The sequence below is a fragment of the Dipodomys spectabilis genome, unplaced genomic scaffold (genome assembly GCF_019054845.1).
Source record: "Dipodomys spectabilis isolate Male_0828 unplaced genomic scaffold, ASM1905484v1 ptg000169l, whole genome shotgun sequence".
In the NCBI taxonomy this organism is placed as follows: Eukaryota; Metazoa; Chordata; class Mammalia; order Rodentia; family Heteromyidae; genus Dipodomys; species Dipodomys spectabilis.
The window spans coordinates 7,007,563-7,028,134 of record NW_024870846.1 but is presented as its reverse complement, the minus strand read 5'-3'; the positions used below and the strand labels follow the sequence as shown (position 1 = coordinate 7,028,134).

At 39.8% G+C, this 20,572-nt stretch overlaps 1 protein-coding gene across 2 annotated transcripts in view; it reads right to left on the bottom strand.

Moving 5' to 3' along the window:
- Positions 1–20,572, bottom strand: part of Znf407 (zinc finger protein 407) — a 376,264-nt gene that overhangs the window by 118,259 nt on the left and 237,433 nt on the right. For both annotated transcript variants that reach the window (XM_042693520.1, XM_042693521.1), the window contains exon 8: positions 4,243–4,421. In XM_042693520.1, the coding sequence (XP_042549454.1) occupies positions 4,243–4,421 (179 nt within the window). The remainder of the gene's footprint in view (positions 1–4,242; positions 4,422–20,572) is intronic.

Sequence of the window (20,572 nt, the reverse complement as noted above, 5' to 3'; positions counted from 1 at the left end):
CAATCTGTAATAACCACTGAAGGGAACTGTGCACGATGTCATACTGAGACTCAGTTGTATTATGAACACAGACACATACTTATCTCTTCCTTAAGTTATGATCATCAAGCTTCATGGATAAGAGATGGTGGGAATTCAATTACTAAAACTGTAGAAATCAAATCAAAATAATTTCTTGGGATTTCGTGGACTTTGCTAGATGGAATTGTAGTATACAATAGGCAAAATAATTCTGATCACTGTAAATGTGATGTCAATGTGGGCATTAATATGATTTTAAAATTTCAAAATATTAGATCTACAATAGACCTAAATGAAACTCTAGAAAATCACAAGTAAGGGTAATGTGTTTTTTTAAAAGTACATAAGTGGGGGCTGGGAAGTTGGCTCATGGTAGAGTGCTTACCTCGCATGCATGAGACCCTGGGTTGGATTCCTCAGCACCACATAAGCAGGAAAAAAAAAATGGCGCTATGGCTCAAGTGGTAGGGCATTAGCTTTGAGCTGAACAGCTGAAGGACAGTGCCCAGGCCCAGAGTTCAGCCCCCATGACCAATCAAAAAAAAAGAAAGTATATAAGCGGAAAAGTGCACAGTCACAGGAGAGCACAGGATGAACTGCTTCAAACTGAACAAAACTGTGGCCCAACACTGGGGTTAAGAAACAGAATACAACATGCAGCACACAGCCCTATTCCAGTGATAGATGTCCACCAGGAACAACACACCCTGCTTTCTAATGCCATGGATTCATTTTACCTGCATTTATAGGAATGGTCATCTTTGTGTCTGCCTACGTCAATATCTAAGGATATGATGGGAGATTTATTTGCTATTGTTGCTAATAATTGTAATTCACTCATTCTTACCGAGGAAGAATATTTCATTGTGTAAACATATAATCTTTATGCCTGCTACTAGAGAGGCATTTGAGTAGTCTTGACTCTTCTAAATACATCAATAATTACATGAACTATAAATGTTAAGTAAAAGACAGTTATTCATGTAAAAGACTGACACAGTCTCAGCAAATTACACAAATCCTATTGTGTGCCACAATAAGGGAGCAGGTCAGACTATGCGAATATAAAATTGTACAATTATGGCATGAGGTATTGCTACAGAGGCAAAGGAATTTTCACTATCATGGAAAACATATAAATCCTTATTGTAGGTGAGGTTATATGTGTGTATATGGAAAGATCCTAAATCTCTCAGTACCTAGTGATAATATCCTCAAAAGAAGTAAAGCTCAAATTAACAGAATTAAAAAGAAAAGCACACTAATCTACACTTATAATGAGAAGCCTTGACATTCCTCTCCTAATAGCAGATATAACAAGCATAAAAAATTTCCAGCCAGATGACAGACGACGTGAACAGCACAAAGCGGCAGAAGTCCCTGGGACAGGGAGCCCGCCCGGGCCAGCCTTGCCCCACCCACTCAGCTTCCCAGACTCTTCCACTGGCTTTTTGTTTTTTTCTGCTTTCTACTTTCATTTTTTTTAATTAAGTTTTTTATTGTGAAATACTGTACAGAGGGGTTACAGTTACATGAGCAAGGTAATGAGTACGTTTCTTTTCCAGCATTGTTGCCTCCTCCTTGGATTTTCCCCTACCATCCCTTCCCTCCCACTTCCTCAACTACACCCCCCACCCCCACCCCAAATTGTAAAGTTTGTTTTTCTACATAGGGTCTTGTACATCACATTGTTACAATGGGTCAATCTGTATCCCTATTTAAATAATTTGTTATACCAATGTCATGTCTGGGTCAAGCAGAAAAGGTCAGATAAGATGATGCTAAGCGAAATGAACCCCAAGATAGGGACACAAGTGGTTTTTCCTTCCTTGCTATTGTTTCTAACGTATGTATAAGGTACCATGTGATTTTTTTTTTGGTTGCTTTGTATGTGACTCCCCATGGTATAACCCCCGTTTTCACTGGCTTTTTGCCTGACACAAGAAGTAGGGGGGAAAACGAAGCAGGAGTAACTATGATAGATAGGAAATGGACTCATGACCTTGCTCAGGTAACTGTAACCCCTCTGTACAGTATCTTTCCATTAAAAAAATACATGTGTGTGTGTGTGTGTATATATATATATATATGTATATATATATATATGAAGTGAATAACTCCAAAGGATTGAAATAATTCAGAGCATTTCCTGTAAACACAATAAACAGAAGTTGTAAGTCAACTTCTATTACTCTTTCAAAAAGATAGCAAGAAAGACCCTAAAATGCCTGAAAATTATTCAACCTAACATACAGACTGAGTTTCTAAGGGATGAAATGTAACACTGTTCCAAAAGAAATGTACTCATTACTTGACTTACATTAACAGTAATCCCTCTGTGCATCACATTTAAAATAAAATTTAAATTAAAAAAAAGAAAATATACCAAAAGCATGCTTCTAGTCCTTCAACAGAGTTGGGGGAGGGATAACTTCTGCAGATAGAAAAGAAATAAGCACCAAGTGTGACCAATGCAGTCACTGTGCGCAGTGTTATCTCGCTGAGGTCCCACAGACACTGTGTGGGGCCATCCTGAAGGGACGGAACTGAGGCCCACAGAGACTAAAACCAGTATTTCCAAAGAAACTTTACCCAAGAGAAGGAAAGAGTGAAGCTGGGACTTTCCAACGTGAGGCCCGTGGCGGCAGAAGCAGACTGCTGAGGCTAGGGGAACTAGGGTCATTTTATAGGGCACAACCAGAGATTCCCGACCGAACCAAGAGGCACAGCGGGACCTGAGTGAACCGCATTAAGTCCACAAGGAAGTCACACCTAACAGTGTCCATAAGAAACAGCACACCATGGCACTGCTTGGAAACAAAAATCAAATGTCTATTTTGATAGATAAATTTTCAGGTAATACCATCTCAACCAAAACCATACTGCTTCTATTCCATACAGGTATATCTCTCCAAATGGAAAAAGCAGATTCCTCTGCTTTTGTTTGCTTTCAAAACAGCCCTGCATATAATTGAGATTACTGAATCACACATCCTACCCGTTGTTTTTACTTTTAAGTGCAACTGGTTATGAACTCAAGGCTTCATGCTTGCTAGGAAAGCATCTGCCACTTGAGTCAGGTTGCCAGCTTTTCTACCAGCTTCTTCAACAGAGCCTCACACTTTTGCCTAGACGGAGGTCAGACCAGGGTGTTCCTACCCCTCCTCCCTGTCTGAAAAGGTTCACAGCCTCACCTCGCTCAGTGTCCAGTGGACGCTGGCACTTGTACCACTTTGCAGCTGAGAAATCCAGGTGTGGTGGGGCAGCCACCCAAGCACACCACCGCAGGGGAAGCCGGCTGAGAGGCTCTCCGCTGCCAGCCATGTGCTTCCAAGAGAACCAGGCTCCGAGCAGCATGACACCCGTGCTGCGTGTGCCACATCGAGGCCTCTCCTCTAAGATCCCATCAGTGCTTGCCAATTCCCAAAGCAAGATCCCACAGCCATCCCCACCATTTCATTCTTCTCCTGAGAACCAACACTCAGGGATACCTGTCCACTCAACAGGGCCATGGAGTATGTTTTACTCTGCACGTCCCACACCTCAGTCCTATATGACCTGTAATCCAAGAATGAGGAAAACGCAGGGGCTGTGCTCTCACCAGCACATTCCCATGTCCTGGTGACTAACCAATCCGGCTCCTGGGATGCTGCATCGCCTCCTCTGCTTTACTAGGCATTCATGGGGAAACGGGGATACAAAAGGATGGGTCCTAACCTTTAAACCACAACATTGGGTGAAAAAGAAATTAAGTTTTATCTATTAATCAAAAAATTAAAATTTAAGCTAAGTGCCAGTGGCTCACGCCCGCAATCCTAACTACTCAGGAGGCTGAGATCTGGGGATTGTGGTTCAAAGCCAGCCTGGGCAGTTAAGTCCATGAGACTCTTATCTCCACTTAACCACCAGAAAACCAGAAGTGGTGCTGTGGCTCAAGTGGTAGAGTGCTAGCCTAGCCTTAAGCTGGAGAGCTCAGGGACAGCACCCGGACCCAGAGTTCAAGCCCTATAATTGAAAAGAAAAAAAAAATTAAACTCCTATTTTAGCTCAGTTTTGAATGTTTGTGATGATTTCCTTTGTTGTCCCAGGGTGACTATATGGCCGGGTCTTTCGACTAGGGGGAGCTTTTGAAGTTACACGCTGTCTGCCCTTGAAATAGCTCAGCAGTGCGGGGAGGCACCGGACTGCTATGACCAGCCGTGCATGGCTTCAGCAGCTTACCGGCATGCAGGTAGGCGAGGTCAGGGTTTTCGATGTCGGGATGCTGCTCCTTCAGGTGGTTCCGGAACTCCACGGGGACATTGGTACCGTAGTCGCACTTGGGGCAATTGTACATCTTGACGCCTTCGTGTTTGCCGGTGTGTAGGATGTGCTTGCGGATGTTCTCAGCACAGTTTGACCTGCCGGGTAAGGCAGTACGTTCAATTAGGTCAAATCAACAACAGTTTATCACAAATACTGACGCCAGCTAACCCTGACACAGGCCTTCCTATGGGCTGCACTCATGTAATGAGCTTGGAAGAGGTAACAAGATCATGGCTTGAGGTCAGCCTGGGTAAAATTAGTAGAAAACACGTTCTGAAAAACAAATCATAAGCAAATGGAATGGAAGGGGGGGGGGGGGGTTCACATGCTTGCCTAGGAGGCATGAGGCCCTGAGTTTAATCATCGATATTACAAAAGATGAAAATGGTTATAATCAAAAGTCTTATACTAGCTATGTTATTCACAGGCAAAGGAAGCAAACAATATTAGAAATTCAGACCCGCAAACCTATATATCTATTCATTCAGAACATGAAGGGCGTAGAGAAGCGGACTGGCTGAGAATGGAGGGAGGAATCGTGTTCCGGGAACAGAGCTGAGACACAAAGTCTGCCTTCCTTCAGAACAGGAAGAGCCCTGGACCAGATACATCCGGGAACAGAGCTGAGACATAGTGCCTGCCTTCCTTCAGAACAGGAAGAGACCAGATACAGGTGTTCTTTGAGAAAGCTGCTACCTCCCATGACCACACAGGGTCTGTCACCAAGTGTACTTGGCCTCTAAGAATGATTATGATGGCTGAAGTGACATGAGAAAAGGCTAGAAAGTATGCCGCCAAACTGCTCATCCAGCATTCTGCAATGCCTGATTTTCTTTGTTTACTAAATGTACTTCAGTAAACTTATACAGTCTTAGATAAATAAAAGTTTTTAAACTTAAGATAGCATCACTGTAGAAAAAAAGAACTCAAATAGCAGAGGTTTTTCCTTGCTATTTTCAGCTTGCTCTGGGCAAGGGTTCTGTCAAGCCTGAGTGTTAAATTTCTCTGATAAGTCAGACTATATGTGTATATGACAGCTGATACATGGATACACAGTTTGTTTCTTTCACAGCACTACTGATTAGCAACGCTGCTTTGTATAGAAATCCTCTACAGTTAATTAACAATCGCTGTTAGGGGAAAAGCACCAATATGTGCCACATGCTACCACTGGTCTAGCAATTGCCAAGGCAGCTAATGGTGAAGACTGGGAAGCAAACAGCTACGGTTTGCAGAAGTGTCCACTGCAGGCTCAAGTATGGAACGCTTCATTTCCAGACGGGGGTGCTCTTTTGGGAGGTACCACAAACCAGACACCAAAAAGGTGCCTTCCTTGCTACTTCCTGGCTGTCACGAGCAGGGCAGGCCCTCCGAGACTCACTCTCATATGGCTATGACGTCCTACCCGACCTCAGCTCAGACCCGGCCTCACTCCAAACTTCTGACGCGATGTTTCAAGATGATAAAACCATGGACCGCAAACAAACTCCTTCTCCTTTTAAATTGTTCCAGGTATTTGTTATAGTCACAAAAAAGTAATATGGGGCTGGGAAGGTGGCTCAGTGGTAGAGCGCTTGCCTTGCATGCCTGAGGCTCTGGGTTCGATTCCTCAGCACCACATAAGCAAAAAGAAAAAAGCCAGAAGTGGCGCTGTGGCTCAAGCGGTAGAGCGCTAGCCTTGAGCTGAAGAGCTGAGGGACGGCGTGCAGGCCCAGCGTTCAGGCCCCACGACTGGACCCCCCAAAAAATAAAATTAAAAAAACAAAAAAGTAATACAGCCATCTTACGGAGAAGCAAATAAGTATCAGACACACAACTGGTTTGCAAAGCTGCATTGAGCTTTGCACAGGTCCAGTGTCAAAGGCAGAGGAGGAGTCTACCATTTCTGTTTTCAAGGGGAGTGTGCTTTCACGTATACCACAGCCGCCGCCTTACAGGCTTTGCATGCAAAAACTCAAGCAAATTCGGGCTGGGAAGGTGGCTCAGTGGTAGAGCGCTTGACTTGCATGCCTGAGGCTCTGGGTTCGATTCCTCAGTACCACATAAGCAATAAGAAAAAAGCCAGAAGTGGCACTGTGACTCAAGTGGTAGAGCCCTAGCCTTGAGCTGAAGAGCTGAGGGACAGCGCCCAGGCCCAGAGTTCAGGCCCCACGACCGGACCCACCCCCCCAAAAAATTAAGCAAATTCTCCGAAGAAGGCCAGGACTACAGAAACTCCTAGTCGCAGATGTAGACCTTACTGATAAATATTAACCTGTTACAGCCACTGGTGCCCACTTCTCTGATAGGAAAAGAAGAGGACCAGTTTCTTGAATTCTATAATGAATTGGATGAACTGTTCTTAAGCAGTTCTTTATCCTGTAGATTTTGAACAGTAACAGCCACAGACACACATCATAAATCAGATACTGTTTACTAACAATGGAGAATGAAAACACAGGCAACACTGTACTTAAGACTGTCTCTGATCAGTTCTGCCAACATTATTGTCTCAAGTGAAATATGATAGAGGAGGCATCATCAAGACAATTACCAACCAAATAAAAATTGACAAAATAAACCTACTTCAACATATGATATACACTTAAATGGGGAATATATAATCATTAAACCTAATGTTCAGTGAAGGAAGGAAGAGATGACCTTGGAAACAGAATGTTTCCATTTCAAAGGGTATATTCTGGAGAAAAAAGAGCCAATAGCCTTAGTGTCTAAATAGCACATGGAATCAAACTATCAGAAGACTACTATTGAAGTATACTGTGGAGAGATGGGGAATGGGAGAGAGGATTTATTTCAAGTATAGAGGTGACTTGAAAGGTAATTAGAATAACTGCATATATGTATACTTAGGCATATACTAAGATGTATATAAATGATTAATATAAAGTATTTACATGATTATATAGCACATTGATGCATGTATGTTTACATGTTTTAAACGTGCATATATAAGAAACACTGATGGCTATTATGTATTGGGTTTCTTTTTAGGAGGATACAAAATATAAAATTGCTTGTAGTGGTAGTTGCATACTTTAAGTGAATATCCTACAACACACAAAATGTTATAGTATGTTGTATTTTCAGTACGTAATTAAAAGATGTGTGTATCATCTCTTGATTACAGCAGAGAACTCATAGGTGTTTGTTACCCTCCTCTCCAGCTGAAACCTGGAGGGAAACATTCCCTCCCACAGACAGGAGAGGCTCTCAATCTTACTGGTCTTGAACAGTATCATCCAAACTTAGGTTCTGCCGAGTAGAGTCTAGTGCCACGCATAAAAATACATGTCTAGGTGGGGAGGGTGTAAGGTCCAATGGGAGAGAAGGACAGAGAAGAAAGTCTTTGTATTGAATGAGAGTAGACAGAGTGGAGATGCCCTTATCTTGTTCCTGACTTCAGAGAACGTATTTTCCATTTTCCCCTGCTTAGTATGATGTTAACTTTAAGCTTATTATCTATAGATTGTACCACATTGTGTTCTATTCTTCCGGTTACATGTTCCTTCAGGGGTTTTATCATAAAGGATGTTGGATTTTAGGCCAATTCTCAAACAAATAAATAACAAAGATTGGATTAAAATTAAAATTAAAGAAATGAAACATAGAATACAAAACAATCAATGAAACAAAGAGTTGTTTCTTTGAAATAATAATGACATTCCTTTAAGCAAACAAAACAAATGAAAAGGCCCAAATTAATAAAACTGCAAGTGAAAGGATATTACAGCAGATACTATTAAAATCCAGATTATTATAGAATATATTGAAAGTGCCTTTAAAATGGAAAATCTGGAAGAAATATCTACCAAAGGATCTACCAAAAATAAGAAAATACAAATGATTTAAATGCATAATTAGATACAAGTTAAAAAAAAAACACAAGCCAGGTGACAGTGGTTCAAGGCTGTAATCCTAGCTGTTCAGGATGCTGAAATCTAAGCATCACAGTTTAAAGCCAGTGGGACAGGAAAGTCAATGAGACTCTTATCTCCAATAAACCACTAAAAAAACCTGGAAGTTTTGAGTAGTTTTTTGAGGAAGTGGTGCTATGGCTCAAGCGGACAAGTGCTTGCCTAGAGTGCAAAAGCAGCTCAGGGACAGTGCTTAGGCCCAGAGTTCAAGCTCCAGGAACAACAAAAACATACACAAAAAATCCTGTCAAAATAATTAATTTTTCTGTATATTTAAAAGCAAACTCATAGAAGTGAATTCAATTACATCCATTAAAGTTTCAAATAAAAAGAAACATCAAAACATAACCTCAACAAAAATGTTCAAGACTCCTACTGAGAAAAATATAAAACATGGAAGAAATTCTAGATGATATTAAGATAATGAAAAGACATCTAATGTTCATGGATCAGGAGAATATTATTAGAACAGCCATACTACCAAAAAGGATACACAAACTCAATGAAATCCCATCAAATATGCAGTGAAAATTTTTACACACACAAAAACTAATCATAAAATCTGTACAGAAACGCAAAGGAACCCAAATAGTCAAAGCAATCCTAAGGAAAAAAGAGTGATGTTGGAGATATCTCTATATTGAACTTAAAATTACACTATATAGTCATAGAAACAACAAAAAGCAGTACTGGCACAAAACCAAATAACAGACCAATAAAATAGATGATCCAAAAACAAGCCCATGTAAATACTGACATTTGATTCTTGACAAAGATGCCAAAACAAACATTGAAAAACAAACAACAATAAAATCAGTCTGTTTGAGCTGGAGTGCTTGGAAAACTGGATATCCACATGTAGAAGATTCAAACTAGATCCCTAACCTGGTCTGTAAAAAAAAATCAATTACAAATGGAGCAGAGATATTTTAAGACATAAAACTTTGAAATAATTACAGAAAAATGTTGTAATTCTACACATGAGCATGTAGGGAGATTGTCTCAAGATGATTTTGAATTTCATCCATTTTTTTTTGTAAATGACATAATTTCATTTTTCTTTGTGGATATTATTCCAGTACATATGCCATATTCTCTTAATCTTCAGTTGTTTACTAGACTACTGTAAATAGTACTATTATACACATGAGTGAAGAGTTATATCTCTTATGTGGCAAGTTACATTCTTTTAGAGTTATGCTTAGAAGTGGTATAGCAGGATCGATCATCAAATAGTTAATTTTTAGTTTCTTGAGAAACCCCATACTGATTTCCCATAGTGTCAACATTAGTTTACATTCCCACAAACAGGGCATAAGGGTTATTTTTTTCTCCACATCCTTACTAGTATTTGTTGTTTGCTTGATGACAGTCATTCTGATCGGGGTAAGACAGAAAATCTCAGTATTGTTTTGATATCTACTTTTTTCTTCATGGCAACAGATGTTGAACTTTTCCTTACCTATTTATTACTCATTAGTTTTTCTGAGAACTATCTGTCTAATTCCTTTGCCCATTACTAATTGGATTATCTATTCTTTTACAGTTTAATTTCTTTAGTTATGTATATATTCAGGATATTCTTTTCATGTTGAATATCTAGAAAACATACGCTCCTATTCCACAGGTTCATATACAGTTTCTTTCCTTCATTTTGCCATTGCAATTATGTGACAAGATAAGATATAAAGTAATGTAAAATACAGTAAAGGAAGGGAAACTCAGAAAAGAACTCAGATGTGGGTGCAAGATGAGCATTATGGGCCCTGGCCCTATGTTGGGGAGGACAAGGCTCTCCTGGTTCCAGACCGGCTGTTGTCCAAGGGTTCAGGCCCACTGTCAGTGGGCAGCAGGCCTACATGGACCTCTGTGGAAGGGGAAGCTCCTGGGTGGCCATCACCACACTGTCCTGTCCCATGTGAGCCAGAGGCCCCGTGTACAGCATGTGCGTGTGAATAGAAACTCTGGGAGGAAGGTTAGTCCTTCGGACCTGCCACCAGCATGTCAGTGTAGACATGACTGAAACTTAATTGTTGCTGGGTTTATAGGGAAAGTCTCTGCTTACCAAAAACAGCCGACATCCCTATATATTAAGCCTTTGTTTAAAAATCAATCTATTCAATATATATGTATTTAACCCAATGACAGCAAAAATATACAAAAAGGAAGTCACTGTGGCTTGGCCCTCAAGAGAGCATGATTTGGAGAAGAGATGAGATGGGACATTAAAAATGCTGACAAAAGGCTAAAAGCCTTGAAAAACTTGAAAACCTGAAATAAATGGCAGTTGAAAACTCTACCTTACTTCAGAGAACCCCTGTGCTTCCCATCCATGATGACCTGCAGTCATCCTGCTTTCCACAGTTACTGTTACTTTATCAATGTTCATGAATTTCAATTATGTTGATGAAAATCATTAAGTAAATTATTTACCTCTTACCATCTAGCAACTGCTTTTAATGTGTTTATCGTACATGATTTTTTTAAAGTTATTACTTTCTCTTATTCTTAGCTTTTGTATACCGTTTCTGTTTACAACACTCACTTTCTCTTATATCATTACTCTTCAAGTCCCTGTTCATGCAATCTACAGCCAGTAAGAGAAAGAGCCTGTTTTAAACCTAACCACTCCATTCTCCCTTTCCACTCTATTGAGGAACAGGGAAATTTACAAGGAGGAAATGGTAGAAGGAGACACCTTGTTTTCTGTTAGAAACCAAATTATTGCTTTAGAAATAAAACTGCAGTAGCAGTCCCATTCATATTGTTCAGAAATCGAAACTTGACGGCATATCTGGGCTGTCCCCCATGCCCACTGAAAGGAAGGGGCGTAGGCCAGGGCAAACCCTGCTGAGACTTGATTCCTCCCTGTTAGTCCACACAGAAAAATACACTTCAGTAATGGTTGCTCTTCATACTGTACTGACTTATTGTCAGCAGAGGAGAGTACAAGACAACTTGGATAGAAGAGTACAAAGGCTTTCATTAAGTCTACAAGCCAAATGGTCACATAACAAAAATGAAACTTCATCCATTTTACATGTTCTCCATGTTTGCAGATGAAAGAGTACCAGCCCTAAGTTTCTTGGGTGAAAACATACAACAGACAATTCTGACATACATGTATATGTCCTACATAGAACACATGACATACATACACGTCATACATACAACATACGGCATGATACACCTAGAATTTTGACAAAAGGGCCTCTGTACCCACAACCTTTACCATATTAGTGAAACACAATAACCTATTTCTCTTTACTGCAGGAGACTCTAAGACACCTGCCCTTGTGAGAATAAAAAACAGATAGACCATGTGCACTGTTTCTTAAACTGACTCCGGGAAGGCTGAGCCTGTAGGAATCACAATGCCAAATTAGTCCTGTTGCATTACTAGTAATTACTGCCTACCAGTAATTTTCTGCCTGGATGATTCATTGTCATTTTGACATTCTTGATATAAAAATAGACCTCTGACTCTTGATGTCTACCTCTCAATTTCTTCTGAGATTGATTTTATTCTTTCAATTTCTCTTAACTAGCTGGGTTTAAGCAAAGTGAGATACTATAAAGCCAGGAGAGAAAGGTAGATTAGAAGACTGTGGGATAGACATTTTCAAAAATAACATAAGAAAATATAGCCTAATCAAGAAATTATTTCCTAAAATATCATGCTTTTAAGAGAGGTTAGCTAGGGTAAAAACATACAAAATATATTCATAAAAACATATGAACAAAGTAATATATGTTAACCTTTAGCTTGAAATAAATCACCTAGAAAAATAATATTTTCCAACTCAAATAATGTCAATCTGTATGTATGTGCATATGAATGATAATTTACTGTAGTAAATTTGTAGCTGAATGTTTGGAGCATGCTGTTTCCTAGTAATTTTGACAGTCTGGGCACAAATGTGCTTTTACTTGGGAGATTCTAAAGATATCTAAGAGGAGGAGAAAGAAAAGGGCTGGATGTAAAACAACTTTTGGCATTCATGCACAAGGCACAGTTTTGCTGGAAGTCTGGCAGCCTGATCTCATAAATCACCATGGGCTCCTAGACTCACCCAGGCTATGGGTGGGGGTAGGTATACCATAAAAATTTAAATACTACTTAAGTGGTTGAAAGGAGATCCCATCCTTCACACCTGGGGTCCCCAGGGATTGGCCAATAATCCACCCAGTAGTAGAGTGAAGAGTCAGGACAAATGAGATAAAGTTTATTTTCCAGCTCTTCAAATATTTAAGCTACACAGTCACAGAGAACTTATATTGAGAAAGTCTGTGGAAAGAATCTTCCCCAGCTTTACTCTGTGCCATGCAAAGCTCTTCAAGCATACCTGTTATAAATATTAAACTCAAAGTGCCTATTTCCTTAATTTTATTAAATCGAGTCCTAAATCAAGGAGTGTGTGACCCTTCTGTAATCTCCAAGGTATATGATCACTTTTGAAGCAAAGAAAGGAAGACAAAAGAGTCAGTGATGGTGAGCACCATGGAATTTATCTAATAATCTACATCCACTTTTACAAAAATACACTGTGTAATCCATTTAAAAATAATAACTGTTTCAGTTCAGTCCCTGTACACAATGCCTCCCTTTGTCCCTTGTAAGTCTCTCAAATGTCTTATTTTAAAGGAATATATAGTACTCCCGGAAGACATTTTCCCATTTCTATTCTCTTCGGCTCCTGCGAGCCCTTGTTCTGTGTGATAAGGCAATCTCCTCCGGGATCTGAGCTGTGTAGTTTCGCACCACGAGTGACAAGGACTCGACTTGAATAACTGCTGTGCGCAGGTTGTAATTATGTCAGCTGGAGTGTTGAACAAGGGGACTGATTAATGTGAGCCCCGGCCCAGGCGCAGTCCCTATCAAAACCTCCGCGCGGGCCAGCAGTGGGGACGGGTTAAAGCAGAAAGACAAAACATGCTGCATCGCCCATGATAGATGAATTGCCCCAACAGTCTTCAGGCAGATGTTCCCGGACAGTATAATATACAATTACTCTGCCTTATCACCTTCCCAGGGACAATAAAGCTTCCTCCTTCTATAGCTCATGTGAGTGAAGGCAAAATTAGTTTTACTTTTACAACACTGACTCACTTATCATGTTGCCTTGATTGTGCTTTTACAGCTAAAGAAAACATATATTCCACTTTTAAACTAAAAAAAAAAAAAACCCTTAAAAATAAAAGTAAAACCTGTTTTGAGTCTCTTTTATACAACAGATACATCTGAAAGGACTTTTGTTAAAGAGACTGAAGGAAAGTAATAAAATATTTGTGTGCAGGAACATAGAAATAACTCAAGAAGTAAATCTGGTTTGCATAATGGTTGCATGCATAACATCATTTTTCAAAGAGTTTGCAGAAACACTTAATTGGATGAACATTAATTAAAAATATGTATGTATGTGCTGATACTGTCCATCTCTTTCTCAGACATCCACGCATGCTTCGGGTCCAGTCTAATGATGCAGGCAGTATGTTTAGAGACTCCTCAGGTCTCTTCTCAAGAAAACTGTGCTCACCTGGAAAGGGAGACCAGCCTCCTCACCACTTGAATAAAACACTGTCACGCATGCGAGCACTTCATTGAAATGGTGACAGCATTTTCTCAACTTGCAAAGGGAAATAGGCTTTTTACTTTTAAAATTGTGAAACAACCTAAAACCAAAAGCTAGCCCAGAACCCTAACGATCCTATGGCAAAAGGACTGATAAAAGCAGCAACAATTCTGTAGGACTAAAGGAAACCCATACAAAACATTAGTGAATGCAGACCCTGAAGACATCAGACTGTAGAGCAATATGTATGACCTATTTCTGCTTTTTAGTGGTTTAATACAACTGACACCAACACTCAGCATTTATAATACACCTTAAGTCATGAAAACAAATCATGTACACATCACATAGATTTACTTTTGCTTTTCATATTATAGGGGCACTAACTCCAACACCAACACAGTCTTAATATATTTCTCATGGTAGGACATACCCAGGACAGCAATGTATTCTAGAAATACAGCAATTTGAAGAAACTGCTCATCAATCTAGTTCTAAGGCAAGGTTTAGCACAAGAATACACAGAAACCATCATTAAGTTCAGGACTGGTAAAAAGGTAATACAACATTCTGATAATTTCTTGGGAAAAGTAAAAATAGATTCTTGTTAGCAAAAGCCTTCAATGTGCTTTTCCACCCAGCAGTAATGTGAGATGACGGGGGGGCTTGAACTGGTGCTTCAGTTATGTATAGATATACCCTAACACCCTGTTACAAACCTTAACTATGTTTATAATTATAGGCACGGTCTGTACAATAATAGTAAAAAGTGGGCAAAAGCAAATTGAACAGGCTATGAATATATACATGTGTCCGATATCATCACAAACTCCTCAACTGACTCATGGTATCATTTGAGAAACCTATTGATTTATTAGTCTTACAAAAATATTAAGGCATTAACCAAAAACTGTTTATTTTTTTATTATTTATTTATTATTATTTTTTTGGGTCCGGTCGTGGGGCCTGAACTCTGGGCCTCTGCGCTGTCCCTCAGCTCTTCAGCTCAAGGCTAGCGCTCTACCACTTGAGCCACAGTACCATTTCCGGCTTTTTTCTTTTTTGCTTATGTGGTGCTGAGGAATCGAACCCAGGGCCTCAGGCATGCAAGGCAAGCGCTCTACCACTGAACCACCTTCCTAGCCCCCCCCCAAAACTGTTTAAAACAAGAGAAAACATGATCCATTTTCATTTTCCTTTGGCAGCAACAAGGATTTAGGGCTGTCTATTTACAAATCCCATGGTTTTATCACTAAGCCACATCTCCAGCCCTGTTTTCCGTTCCCTAGGTTTCAGATAGGGTCTCACTTCCTGCTCAGGCCCACAACTTGGTACCTAGGACAACTGGTTCATGCCACTTCAACTAGCTCTTCAATAGGAGGGGTCTTGCAAATATTTTTTTACTCCTCTGGCTTTAAATTGCAGTTTCAACCAATGACCTTCCAATTTGAGTTGGGTGTGGCTGGGGGAAATACAACCACCAATGGTGTGTACCATCTCAGTGTTCTCTATTCCTAACTTTGAACACAACATACTCACATACAGTGCTGTGTCGCTGTAGTATCTGAAAATGCAGAACCACGGTTCTAGTGGCTGCACAAAAAGCAAGTACATGAGAGCAAACCCTGTGTGGTCCACCCGTGCTCTCTCAGCTGTCCGGCCCCCAGCCCCGGTCTGCAGCACTGGTTTTGCTCTTCCCTACAAACCCAGGAAACAGGCACACCGAACATTTCTTCACCTCTGCGTGCTCTTCTCATAACTTTACTAAAACTGGTCTTCCCCAAAGCACCTGGCCTTGTGGCGACAGTGGCTACAATTTCCTGTTTCACTCTACCCCTGGCCTCTCTCTGCCTGCTGCAGGACGTCTCTCCTTCCCAGAATTCCCTTCTATGTCTCTGATGATAATACTTGGCCTCTCAAGGCTTTCACTGTTTCCCACTTATCAAAAGAGAATTATCACTGTCACTAATGCCTTCCATTTGCACACTAGTAAAACTGACTGCTTATACCCACTGATGCCTCTGGCTGGATCTGCGGTAGGACATGGCAGAGAGTGTCATTGGGGTCACAGACCTCAGACCACACTCACCGTCATTTTTCTAAGCACTTCTTCTAGCACTGCTTTACTGAACAACACCGTACCTTACCCAGGAGCCCTGGCCAACACACCAAAGACCATGAACTCTGCCACCTCTCCTCCCAGCTCATTCATTTGGTTAGCATGTTCTTTTCCTGTACTTTCCAAACTGGAGAGGGAATAGACCTTAATCTGGCCTTTCCTCTTCCTATGCCTTTAGAGGATCTCCAGCTTCTGTGTGTGCTCTCAGGGCCAGCGCTGCAGAGATCCAGAGACCTGGCTCTGAGTGCTGCACATTCTCTTCCCTGGCCACTGCTTCTTTGCCGTCAGACTCAGCCTCTCCAGCACGGACAGTGGTAAAAACCCACAGGTACTTCCCGTGGCCGATACACCCTGAGCCCCACAACCCTGGTGTGCTGTGAGGGAAGACAACTTCAAATCAAAAGAAGAATCTGGGATTGGAGAATGGGACAAAAATCTAAAACTGAGAATACTTCAGATACTCAGGTCAAAGCAAATTTCTCAAAAGTTTAAATATCAGGCATTATTTAACCTCCAAACAATTTAATTGCAGAGATATATTACCTTACTGAAACATAAAGATTCATCATTTACATTTTCTCTCAGTGGGAAGAGTATTCATTTTGTAATATTTCATATCTGTGTTAAAAGCTGCAGTTTACCATGAAGAAGCAAGGCACGTGGAAGAAAGGAACGAGAGAAGCTAATGGGCTCACAGTCAGAACCTAAACAGTGAGAACTGGCCAGAGTCCCAGCTGATAGGAGAGAGAAATGAGGGACTACTGCTGCTTCCCAAGGTTCCAGCAAAGACATTAAGACTAGGTAATGCCAGTTTAAGGATTTTCAGGGAAGATGAATATTGAGTTAAAATTCCCTCCAGGTAAAAGTATCAGGTTACATATTGTTATGGAATAATAAATTATAGTTTATCTGAATTATAGCTCACTGGTAGCTCTGTAGTAATCAACACCATAACTTGTTTTTTGTTTTTTTTACAAAAAAAACAAAGAGAAAGGTTCAGGGATTTTTTTTTTAGAATTTCTTTTCAGTCGTGGGGCCTGAACTCTGGGCCTGGGCACTGTCCCTCAGCTCTTCAGCTCAAGGCTAGCACTCTACCACTGGAGACACAGCGCCACTTCCGGCTTTTTCTGCTTATGTGGTGCTGAGGAATCGAACCCAGGGCTTCATGCATGCAAGGCAAGCACTCTACCACTGAGCCACCTTCCCAGCCCTTTTAGAATTTCTTATAATAGAGTAAGGAAGGACATAATATAAGTAGGACAAACCAAATCTGTGTCACATTCCCTTAATAAAATAAAGGTGTAAAAATTAAAAAGATATTAATACTGTCTTTACGGAAATTCTTAATGTAGTGAAAATGTAGTATCCAAATGTATGCTACTACGAAGAAGGGAACCATCTTATTCCACAAAGGGGGTTTGAGGTATGAGAATTATGCTGCTAGAAAAGGCTTCTTTGACTCACTCTGCCTCAATACAAATGACCACATAAACGTTCCTATCTTTCTTCCATCTTCTATGAATTTTGAACATGTCCAAAAGAGGCAGCATTTCAGAATATGAAATCAAGGACCGAGAACAAACACCACTCAGCTTCTGCCAGCAGTTCTTCGCTGAGTTCCTGGGCTCCGCCTGGCACTTTTCCTCAGATCTACACAAAGGCTGGCGCAGCGCCTCAAGGTGATGCACAGGACATCCTGTGACGACTGTCCAGCCCCTGGTGATTAGACTGTCTGCTTAATGAGCTTCATGGCGTGAGCTTCTAACAGGCAGGGGATATAGATAGTTACATCGCAAAGTGTTTTGTTGTGTGATAATAGCTCTAGTGTCTGAGGAATACACTATTATGCAAGAACATTATTGCCCCAAAATATTTTCTATTTTTTTCATCTCTAAGGCCTTTCTTTCTACCACAATACATACAGATATATCTAACTACCACTCAAGGGACTGTCCATAGTAATTCCTTGTAGAAAGACCATCCCCAAAGATAGCTTTTGGTCCTTTTATAATGACTGGATTTGGGATTCAACAACAGCAGGTTAAATAAACATGTTTATCTAGATTGCACTTGAAGAGATAGCAGAGGGAATGTATGGTCACTTTGTGCCCAAAATGGTTCTTCTAATTGATCTGTGATCTCAATGCCTATTTTAGCTACATCAAAAAACAAAACCACTTACTTATACAGATAAACAAAAGAGAAATCTCAGATACTTATCTTCTTAAAGAAAAGAAACATAAAAACATAAAAAAACATAAAAATAAAATAAAAAAGAGAAGAAACAAAGTGGTAATTTTTAATGCTATGCAATCTATTTACTTAAAAGATATATTTTTTTTTACTCGATCAAGTTTTTTTTGTAGAATAAAATCATCAATATTAACTAAAAGCCAGACACCAATTCTTGTGCTATACCAGCAATAGTATACTAATTGAAACAAAAATTAACACCCATGCTTGTATGTTTTAAGCAACAAAGTCTGATAAAATAAGTTGTGTAGGAAAGGAATATTAAACAAAAACAATAGAAAATTAAAAACAATTGAAACTACTATTTTAACTATCAAAGCTAAAATTCACTAATGATATGAAGAAAGGAAAGTAGGAAATATTTCATTCAGGATTTCTTTTTAGCTGCAAAGATTAGATATGAGATGAAACAAATTATACATATTACAACTGTCATGTTCCATTGCAGAAAAGATGAAAATATGTGCTATGAGAACAGCAGCTTTATGTCATTAGGAAAGTCCTGGAAAAAAATCCCACTACCTCCACTTACCAGAATCCTCGACTCCAGGTAACGAAAAGTACAACTCTATAGACTATCACCTGGACACATTCTAGGAGAATTTTGAAATGTCATCCTAATTTGAAGGAAGCCATTGTTCTACAAAAAGTGTGCAGAGCAACTGAATGTTTAGGCTGTTATAGATCTGGTCCATTCAGTTTTTTATTCCATTAGCAGTTACAGTAAACTACAAAGCAATTGAATTGAGACAAATAAAAGAGTGATGCAGCACTGAGTAGTACCTTACAATATGAAATAAGCGTTCTTGTAGCAACGACAAATGTCACAAAATACTAGGCAAGTTCACATTTCATTATTTGATCCAGTGTATATTCTGAGAAATTTCAAATCTTCATCCTCCCTCTAAAAAAAAAACCCCAAACCCCAAAACCCTCTACGTCTGAATAATATGCTGTTCACTAAGTAGGCATTCACTTCTTTCTATTGGTATATATGATGTACTAATATAAAAATTCATTTTTTCTTACTATTTGTAGGCAAAATTAAGTTTATTCTAACAGAGTCTTTCCTGATATAACTGGTGTAGGTGCACAGGAAGCCAAAGGAAAATTGGAACTCTCTGGAGAGATAATCCAAAGAAGAAAATTATCCCCTGTGGAGTTTGTGTCTTCCTAGCTTAGGATCCCGCTAATACACATGAAGACAGAACAATGAATCCATCATATATTGGATTCTTAATGCCACGGTATCTAAGAACATTTACGGTATTACTTAACTATTCAAAGGAGACATAAAATGCTATGAACTTGAAATTGTATCAAAATACATATTATCACCTATGACCTGAAAACATTTTCAATGCTTGAGGCATAATATATAAACATCTCTTGAAGGACTAGAGAAGGAACTACTTGGCCAGTACTTGCAAAGCATAAACAGGCCCCTGGTTTGATCTCCAGCACTGCAAAAGCAATAGGAAGAGGGAGATCTTTGAGAAGTATCTGCTTAGAAAATTAAGGCAAACTTTCAGAAGGATCATCAATATTTCTTTTTGGTCAGGGTTGCTTAAAATTTCCTAAAAGTGCTTTATGCAAATATCAGACAAAATTTCATCAAAAGTATTTATCACAAAATTTCTAAGGCGCACCCGCGCGCGCGCGCGCGCACACACACACGCACATACACGCGCACACACACACATACACGCACGCGCGCACACACACACACGAACCAAACAGAAAATTCCATCCCACTCATATAAAAACTTGTAAATCTAATAGTTGGAATTACAGACCAGGATTGAAATAAATAAATAAAGGCGATATGGGCAATGTGGCAAAAGGCCAGCACACTTCAAGTGGAGCTATCACACCCTAAGCTAGGGAGTGCCCCCTCCTGCACAACAGAAAAGAAAATCCTCTTGAGTTAGTGACGTCTATGAAAATCAATGTCTGAGGGCTAATTAGCTATCAAGTAAGGGGGGAAGCCCAGAATGTATTTCTTAGGACCAGCAAAACTATAGCGTGGATCTTTAATTTAGAAGACTTTATTCCTCAGCTCCATGAGACAAAGTACTTCTATTTGAGATGTTTCAAGCAGTGAATACAAAACAAAAATAAAAACAGCACAAAAGGGAACAGAGCATAAAATATTGTAAGAGGTCATGTAACGTTAGAAATATTAAGACAATTATGAATTTGAGAAAACCAACAAGTAAAACTCATCATACGGAAGAGAGGCTATCTCGAGTTCAGTAATGGAGCTACGACAAAGTGGTGAAAAAGCCAGGAGAGGCTGGCTTGGGGTTTCAGCTCTGAAAGAGAGCATTGTATAACGCTTCATAGAATTGTTCTCAATATTTTGAATACAGCTGGCGATACTT